General features: G+C 42.2%; 1 protein-coding gene across 1 annotated transcript; it reads left to right on the top strand.

The window, feature by feature from the left end:
• The first annotated feature begins 694 nt into the window (after positions 1 to 694).
• On the top strand, positions 695 to 8,345 carry LOC143329785 (homeobox protein Mohawk-like). Its single transcript, XM_076745845.1, has 6 exons — positions 695 to 921; positions 1,238 to 1,397; positions 1,522 to 1,675; positions 1,831 to 2,169; positions 7,657 to 7,690; positions 8,006 to 8,345. The coding sequence occupies exons 1-6, from the start codon at positions 695 to 697 to the stop codon at positions 8,343 to 8,345; spliced, it is 1,254 nt and encodes a 417-aa protein (XP_076601960.1).
• Positions 8,346 to 9,361: the final 1,016 nt, after the last annotated feature.

Raw genomic sequence — 9,361 nt, 5'->3', positions numbered from 1 at the left:
AAATAGGCAAGGATCGATTTCATTTTCCAGTGTTTGTGTTGACTTCATTATGAGCCAATTTGTACTGAAATCCATTTCAACTCAGCAGGATTCACTGCCCAACACAAGGCACAGTTTGGTGGTTTTGCTGGTTATTAGCAACCGTGTAATTACACTCATAAATTTCCAGAATCCCCTGGTAAAACATCTATTATTTGCTGACACGATTTTTAGTAGAACCGCAACAGATTCATATGCCTCACGTAGAAAATATGAGAGCATGTCAGACTGCTTAGCACAGGCTGCAGCCACACCAGGCAAAATCTCACTAGTAAATCTAATGACCGCATTTGCTGATATTCTTACATGTGCAGTACTTTTCATATGCTGGGGTGCTGCCCTGCAAGCTTCTCCTCACACAGCTCTCCACAGAAGTGATTGGACGGCGGGAGAGCCAATAGGCGGCGGAGCAGCAGGTTATTTGAACTCTCCTTGCACAGCTCAACTAAACCAGACAACATCCTCTGACTTTTCAAACATTATTCTCTCAAAGAGTCGGTCATCAAGTCTGCTCAGTCACTGCTCCCGTGAGCACAGAAACAAGAGCAAGGAGCACTTTTTAACTTTTTTTTTTGTTTATTTTTTACACCACCTTTACATCAAGTGTATCCAGGATGGGAACCTGCTGCTTCTATTCACATCTGGAAGTCTACTGATGCACCTGTTGATTGAGGGAAACTTGTGTTTAACAATGAACAAAGTTGGTGTGATGAAGTCTGACACGCTGCTTCGTTTGGAGGACAACAGGAGAGCAGAGGAGAGGAGCAGACTGGGCTGTGTAGACTTACCTCAGAGCAGTTTAACAGACGGGGAGAACGCAGACCTGCTGCGATGCCAGGACGCCACTGAAAACAGCTCTCCGATCAAGTACAGAAGATATGGGTACGCCCTTTTTGTCTCAGTTGGAAATATTGTTTTAATCGCATGATGAACAGTTAAAGGTGGCTGTGTTTTGTATTATAGTTGTCATATGTATCTCAATGCAGTTAAACTTAAAAAGCAGCATTTCAAAATCGTATCAAATCTACATTTTGTCATGCTAAAATGGTTTTCATCTGCCTTGATATACATGGCTTAATAGATCTCTGCAGTTCTTCACATGGAAGTTTCAAACAGAAATAATTCAGCATTGTGTTTCATGCATAGTGGTTTGTAGGTGGTCTTCATGAATCTATTAGGTACCTTCTAATTCCTCCAGGTCTCGTCTGGGTGGGGTCAAAGTTCGCCACAAGAGACAGGTGCTGCAGGACATGGCCCGACCACTGAAACATTGGCTGTACAAACACCGGGACAACCCCTACCCCACCAAGACGGAGAAGGTCCTGCTGGCCCTGGGCTCACACATGACACTAGTGCAGGTGAGAGACAAGCCCCTGCAAGACAGCAGCGATGGCGGCCCCAAGGCAAAGTTACTGCAGGGACGATCTGGTGTTGAATTGTGAGCGTTTCAATGCTGTGCTATAACAAGGTGCATCTGTGCAGGTTTCAAATTGGTTCGCGAATGCCCGGCGGAGGCTGAAGAACACCGTGAGACAGCCAGACCTGAGCTGGGCGCTGAGGATCAAGTTGTACAATAAATACATCCAGGGAAACGCTGAACGGCTGAGCGTGTGCAGTGATGACACCGAGTCAGATGGTATGAGCTGCAGTATTTAAGTTTATTTCTCATCTTTTTATTGATGGAATTGTGAAAAAGAAGACTGGATTTATTTCTACTTTGCCCATCTTATATATCCATATGAATCATTTGAATCAGTACAATGAATCACAGTTTTGTTTCCTCTACTACAGATGAAGAATGTCCCTTACAAACATCTATCAGCAAATCAGACTTTGGCAGGTCATCTTCCCACAAAAACGTGCTCCAAAAACAGGGCAGCGTCCTCGCCATGGCGGACTCCGCCAACAGTGACGACAGCACATCGCCTCCGTCCAAGTACAAGAGCAGTTTACTGAATCGGTATCTGAATGACACCCTGCGACACATGATGGCAACGAAGACCGATGGCGTCACCTCGGTCCGCAAGAGGAGGAGCCACTCTGAGTCCTTCAGCTCCAATGAATGTGATCGAGATGTTGTCTCCCCGGCGTCGTCCTACGAAACTGAAGCCAACTTTGTTTACCACATGGGTGAGAGACGTCAGCTTTTGTCAGTGTGCAGGACAATATTACACATGAAAGCAGTAAGATGAGTGGAATACTGTGCTTTAACACCGAATCTGTACTCAGTATGTAGCATGTGATTCTGCATTCTAACACTCATATTATGCATCCACGACAAGTTAAGCAATCATGATCAAAATAGAGGGTATTGGAAGGAAAAGTGATGCCCACAGAAATCATTTAACCATCTTCCTTGTTAATTGTAGATTAACACTGAATGTGAGGTAAAATGACACTTTAACTACCCTGCTTCCCCTCAGTTCACTTTTAACATACCACAGTGTACAGTAAAATAAGAACAGACTGAACAGAAACTTCCATATGGCTCCTCAGAGCTCCCTGACGTTAATAAATCTCTGGCATTCCGCAGAAAGTCAGAAGCTCTGCGAGATTCAATTATAAAGTTAGAGTGAAAGTGGGAGGGAGTTTGACACCTGGGTGCCCTTTCAGACCTATAGGGATCACAGCACACTGACAACCCTCAAATCCGCTAAGGTACAGGAGCCAAAGCCTTTACAAACATTACTAATAAAGTCTCATGCAGACGCTGAAATCCTTCATTTTAAAATTGGATGGAACTCGTGCTGGCTAGCGCTGCGCACCACAAATATCATTTCCATATACTAGAATGTGCCATTTGTTCCGCTTCAGCTTCTTGCCATGGTGGAAATGTCCAGTCCAGTCTCAAGGACAATTACAGAATGTCTGAGACTTTATTCTTCCCAGGGTGAGAAATGGAAACCTCAGCCAAATGTGGAGAAGGAGCAGCCTGTCAGTAACGCACTGTAGACGGCTCGTAGGGCGACCGTCAGAGCTGCCGCTCAGTTGTGAGACGAGGCACAGCGAGATCACTAACATCCATTTGGCTGCTCCCGTCACCGCTCGACGGTGCAGCTTCGCTTCCTCGACTTACGTGTGGTTTGGCAGGCTGCTTCTACCAAGTGTTACTTACTGTTACTCAAATTCAATCTAAATTTACATTTTATCATAAGAGCGGCGAAAAGATTTTTGTTACCAAATCTGCTTTTTAGCAAGTTTCACTCTAAAATTAAACAAGGAATGCTTTGAGGTGCTTTTATATCATTTTGGAGGCACTTTCATGGCAAACATTAGATTCTGGTCCCAGTCCAAAAGTTATTTAATGGATATTTTTATAGTCTGTGACAAGACTTAATCTGTATCCGGGAAACTCAGTTTAACCTCAAATTGGCCTACAGATGGGCAATTTAATAATAATTAAGATAATTCATCATTTCAGGCTTGTAGTAAATATCTAAAGAAACTGTGAACCAGTGAAATGGTACAGCATATTGTATAAAGCACACTGTATGGCTTAAACTAAATGTGGTAGCCTACAATTTTTCAACATTTTAATTAGTGTTTAAATTAAGTTTAATTAAGTTAGTCATGCATTCATTTTAGAAAATAGAAAACAGTCATTTAAGATTACCTTTGGACAGAGCCAGGTTAGCTGTTTCCTCCTGTTTTCAGTCTTTATGCTAAGCTAAGCTAACACCCGCCCAGGGTCAGAAAGCAAATAAGCGTATTTCCCAAAATGTTCAACTATTCCTTCAAGCATGTTATTACTCTCTTACTTCAAGTCATATTTCTTTTGGAGCATCTGGGGGGTTCTTGATGTCATCACACACTACGTGGGCAGCGCTGCTGAAATGTTTGTGCAAACGTTTAATGTATCCCTGCTGGTCATATTAAGGGTGTTTGCAGCCCAGTTCGGCTCCTCTGTGGAGGTGAAGTGGAAAGTCAAGCTGCCAGATTCATGACAGGCACTAACACCATTAACACGTTTATACTCCACCCGAGAGACGGCTAAAACACTAAACCTCACTAAACCTCAAGTGATGGACTAATAAGCGATGCCACTAAACAGTGTCTGACAAGGACACTTAAAACATATCAGCCTGAATCCCACAGACAGTAAAAGTCTAATGGAATAGTATGTTAGTGATGTTACTATGCACTGGACAGATATCTAAGAATGCTTTTACCACTTAATATGGTACTCGCATCAACTTATATATTTCCCTTAAAAAGGCTGGAGAGCAATAAATATCACCAGCATCATGCTTTACTGGACACAGAGCGACAAAAAACATACCTGGACAGATGCCTTGCTGCGTTTTCCACACATTCTGTTTAAAATAAAAACATGCATGCGGAGAGGGGAGCCTCTTATTCATAAATGCATCAAGGAAATAAGGTGTTACAGTATTTTCTCAGAGCACAGTTGTTTTCCAGCGTGGACCCCAGTGACACACCTGTGAGTGACTGGAAGTCATGGACCACGGACGTGAGGGAGTTTAAACTGATGTTGTGGGAGAACATCCAAGACTTAAATCAGCTCATGCAGACATTATTTCATTATGAGTCGGTTACATAAGACAGGATTGATGGCTGTGGTAGAAATACAAATACACTAATTCAAGCACACTTAATCACTTTCTGTCTTGAGTTTGATGAGATCGACACCTCCAGCGTCTGTAAACATGAAGCTGGAGCCAGGAGATGGTTAGCCCAGCTTAGCTTAGCACTTGTGCCAGACTGTTTTTTGACTGTTTTATGACCAAAAAATTTTAGCTAGCTGTTTTCACACATCTGTTTTACAAAAATGAGATACATAGGCTACTGTTCAATGAGCGTTAGTGGTGCTGGTAGGTGAATATTGTTCAAACGGAGACAGGCTGTCTATCTGTTTTCAGTGTTTATGCTAAGCTAGGCTAACTGGCTGCTTGTAGCTTTATATTTGCTGTACAGACTTAAGGGTGTTATCTTCTCAGCTTACTCTCAGCAAGAAAGTTCATCATGAAGAAAAGTTAATGCATCTTTCCCAAAATATCAAACTGTTCTTTATTTGTAAATGAGTACGATTAGACGTAAGCTTTGATATGGAATTGCACCCTACTGGCTCACCAGGCAGAATGCATTACATTAGGCTTTATCCTTACTGTAGCAGCCCTGGTTTGACTGGAGTCCAGGCCTCCCCTCTCTCTCCTCTGCTTTTCCTGTCTATCTAAATAAAGCAGAAATGAAGCTGAAAAATATTTTAAAAGAATTAAAAACAATTATATTAAATAAAAAGCCAGCAGCTTCATTACCGCTGTAAAATGTTGTTGTACCTGATCCCTGCTGTAAATCTGAGGCTCACCAGAGATAAAACAATGTTTTCTCTTGGTAATAAATAGAACAGAGGTACTGAAGTACTTTCTTGGCAAATCATGTCATGGCTAAAGAGAAAAATGCTCAGGGATGTTCAGTAGCAAAAAGCATAAAACGGTAAAATGATTTACTATCAGTAAGTAGTTGCTCTTGGCTCCAACCTGGCTAAAGAAATCAGAGACAGGGATGTTTCAGGCTGTTAGCATTGAAAGACTGTGTTTCACAGTGGGCCTCTAATTTCCCTGTCTATTGCTCTCTGAAGAAAAATTCTGACCAGCTTCTATCTGCTCCAATGAAAAAAGGCAATATTCCAAAACTGAAATGGAAAATATGTTCTACATATAAGGCACGCTTATGCACAGACCACAAACAGAAATTGCACAAGCGGTGTAATATTTCTCCAAAGTCCTCTTCATCCCACTCCTGCTTGGTAAACAGATACTGTCGGTTAATTTCAGGACATTGTGAAATAAAGAATGATCCTTCCTTCTTCCACGGATAGGTTGGGGTTCTCAGGTATTCATTCAGATAATCTCTACAAACAGATATCTGCATGTCAGTGCACAATCTGTTGGCAAGGTACAAGATTTTGGTCTCAGAAGCACTCTGGTTTTTGTTTGTAGTCTGCTTGTAGTCTAGTATTGACCAATCACATTTCAGTGGGCTTTGGTTGCATGTGGGGTAAGCAGTGCATGTGGAGAGCAAACAAGGGTGGAACACATTGGAAGAAATGCAATAACATCTGACGACAGTTTAACTTTTCATTAACTTTTAACAAGATATCTGTTATAGAAATTAGTCGAAATATCATTGACGTGCCTCAAGTTGTTCATCAGACCGCCAACCGCCAACTGCATACTACCAGCAAATGCAGTATACAGTATGTACAAAATACTGCCTAGTGTTTTTTCATATGAGTTTGCAGTATGAAACTGTTGAATTGATTTTGGACAGTAAACAATAACATGGCAAATGGCAAACCACAGCTACTGTGCAGCATCCCTTTATACTCTCAAACAAGAGAAATTATATGCGGATTTTCACATTTACCTGAGAGATGGGTCACGTCTATCTGACTGGAAGTAACCAGATGCTCTAGTGTGTTAAGGTGATGTGGAGCTGGTTCTCCCAGCAATTCTGTTGGAAGTGTAATGTTATCTTTTTTATCCCGGTTTCAGGAGATCTGGGGGCCTTTTCTTAAAACTTGTTGATTGATGGTATTTTTGTCCATGTTAATGCCCATGCTGGTTCAGTCATAGCTACTCCTGCAGTAGACAAGTATGCTGGAGATTTTTATGGAATCAGTAGAAATGGGTTTTTTTGGTGTACTGTAGATTTTGCTTTTGTTTGCATACTACATACTACATTTTGGCCAAATCAGTGTGCACTGCTAGTAGATTGTTTCAAATACAACCAATGACCATATAGAAGAGGAATTCTTGGTCCGGATATCCATCATCCATTTTCCAGATACCTGCTGGCTCAAGGCCTGAAATATGGGCTGTTGCCCCCACATATTTTTATTTTCCCTGAGATGGCAACTTAATGACCCACTCTCGTCTGCCTCTGATTGGCTTACCCTGATACTATTTCCCTAACCTTAATCGATCATTACTCTTCATGCCTAAACCTTACCAACAAAGACAATGAATACTAGCCAGTCAGAAGTCAAAGTAGGATGAGTCATCACCATTTTGCCGAAAACAAATTGTTGCCCAAACAGGCTTAATAAATGTTAGATGATAGCCAACGAGTTCTGTCACTGTCATTCATAAAAAAAAAAAGAAAGACAAAGGAAAGACAGAGACGTACAGGGACAGCTTGTAGAAAAGGAATGACACAGAGTGGACTTACTTCACAGGTGCGAGCAGAGCTGGAAACCTAAAAACACAGCGTCAGTTCTCATGACACGTTGCAGATATCAGATTTTCTTCCCTCTCAAAAGCTCAAGAGAAACTCTGCACTGCATTTGTTTTGGCCAGAGTGGCTGAGCGCAGGCAGACCACGTGCACTTCACTGAGTCCAGGGAGACATCATAGACAAGTAGTAACTGAATACACAAATGTATTAAGAGATGCACATACCAAACCCATGCATACAAACATACTCACACACATGCTACAAATTAGAAACTCTCATACATTAATACCACTAACATACGGTCGAGAGGCCTAATCCAACACGGACTGTCCGGTGAATATTCTCTGTTTGCAATTTCACTGCTATCATGTTAAGTGATTCAAGGCATGTTTAGGTGAGTCTTTTTCTTCTCTCTTGCAGACACGATGGACTATACTTCAACTAAATGTGACAGGTAAGCGTAATCATTCATTGCTCAATCTGCGATCCAATCAACTGTTGCACTTTTCAACTTTCATCAACTTGAAATGTGAAACTACTTATAATACCTCTTGGAGGTTGTTCCTGAAATTGAACCACCACCTTTAATTCATCCATATTATTCTGGCTTTATATCAAGAGGAGAATGTGCAAGCAAATGCACCATTTCTGATTTGGACTCAAATTGCTCTTCAGCTGATTCTTTTTCCAGGTTGATGTTAGGAAAGAGGTGAGATGATGCTTAATAATCCAGCTCATTTACAGCTGAGTTTCTTTAATATATTCACAGGGACCAGCAGCAGGACCGAAGCCAGCAGAGACGAGTCAGTCAGGGCTGGAGGGAGATCCATGCCGCTGTGGCTCTGACCAGTTTGGCCCAGGGACAGAGCTGCACAGCGGACCAGAGCGGCGTAACGGTGCCCAGCGCTGGCACAGGCCAGAGCTGCACCCAAGGGCCCTTCTCGGTTACGAGGACCACTATCGTGGACAGGATGTGTGTCACAGGACCCACCTCTGTTCTGAGGCAGAGCTGCACCGCGGGGCCCACGCTCACCAGTCGCATCATCCAGAAGTCCTCTCATATCTCTGAGGTTCAGACTGTTAACGTGGCCCTGGCAAACAGTGTGTAGGCATTAAATTCGAGCATCTGGTCGAAGCACATGGCTCCATATGGGAAAACCAGATGCTTAAGTGCCTGGCAATATATGTACAGCCTCTGTTATTTTGTAATGCTGATAAACTTTGACATTTTCAATCACTTTTACATTGTAAAATGGGAAAAACTGCCCCAAAGCAGTTGAATATTTTCTACTGTTTTTGCCATGTTTCTAATGTCTTCCTATTGCCGCCTGTTGCAGTAAGTTATATTAACTTCCATGAGACTGGATTATCATCCAATGCAAAAGTCTGACAGCAGCTATTTGAATAAACCCAATGTGAAATCTTTTGAGTAGTCGTTTGCTTTAAATGACCGCTTTGCAGTGGCTGAAGATGCAGAGTTATGCTTTACTGAGCTGTATTTAGTGGTAGTTTCCCTGTGTGCAATTGTGGTACTCGCAGTTTCATCATGTCCTTTCAAATGACTTTATAAAAGCTTGTAATAATGGCAGACAGATGGCATCCTGAGCTGAGCAGGGAGACGGTTCTTCAAGCAGAGTACTGAGGTTAAAGGGCTTCTGGATTCACTGTGATGGCTGGACATGAGTAATTTTGGTAAATCAAGTCTGTGAAATATGATGTAGACGGCTGAAAATTCAGGAGGACACGCTGTGGTTTCCTGATTCAAAGATAAAGCAGCTGTAATCAATATTCTTTATATGGATCAAATGACTGTGTATCTGAAAGGGGTCGCTCATGGTGACGAATTTGGCTCTTTCCCTCCAGCTTTTTAGTGTTTTTTAATTTATTGTTTCGGTTTTCCAGGCCACAGCTTCAGTGTTTTGGTTCACTCCTCGGCGCTCATCGAGTCGTTATCAGCCATACAGGCAGCTTTAACTGTGACTCAGTGAAGTGCAAATCCAGCAAAGTTAGCAACTAGCCAGTGAACACAGAGCATTTAGAAGTTACACGGAGAGCTTCCCTCATGAGTTAGTCAGCTTAGTGGAGACAAAAAACAGGAGCTAAAAGGAGAGTAAATATGGTGCTT

Source organism: Chaetodon auriga, chromosome 12 (assembly GCF_051107435.1).
Source record: "Chaetodon auriga isolate fChaAug3 chromosome 12, fChaAug3.hap1, whole genome shotgun sequence".
NCBI classification, from domain to species: Eukaryota; Metazoa; Chordata; class Actinopteri; order Chaetodontiformes; family Chaetodontidae; genus Chaetodon; species Chaetodon auriga.
This window is presented reverse-complemented; position numbering and strand designations above follow the sequence as displayed.

Excerpts from the sequence above, each read along its gene's own strand:
- LOC143329785 (XM_076745845.1), top strand. The coding sequence starts at position 695 with ATGCACCTGTTGATTGAGGGAAACTTGTGTTTAACAATGAACAAAGTT. Across the intron at positions 1,398-1,521 it reads CACACATGACACTAGTGCAG|GTTTCAAATTGGTTCGCGAA; the intron begins GTGAGAGACAAG and ends GCATCTGTGCAG. Across the intron at positions 2,170-7,656 it reads CAACTTTGTTTACCACATGG|ACACGATGGACTATACTTCA; the intron begins GTGAGAGACGTC and ends TCTCTCTTGCAG.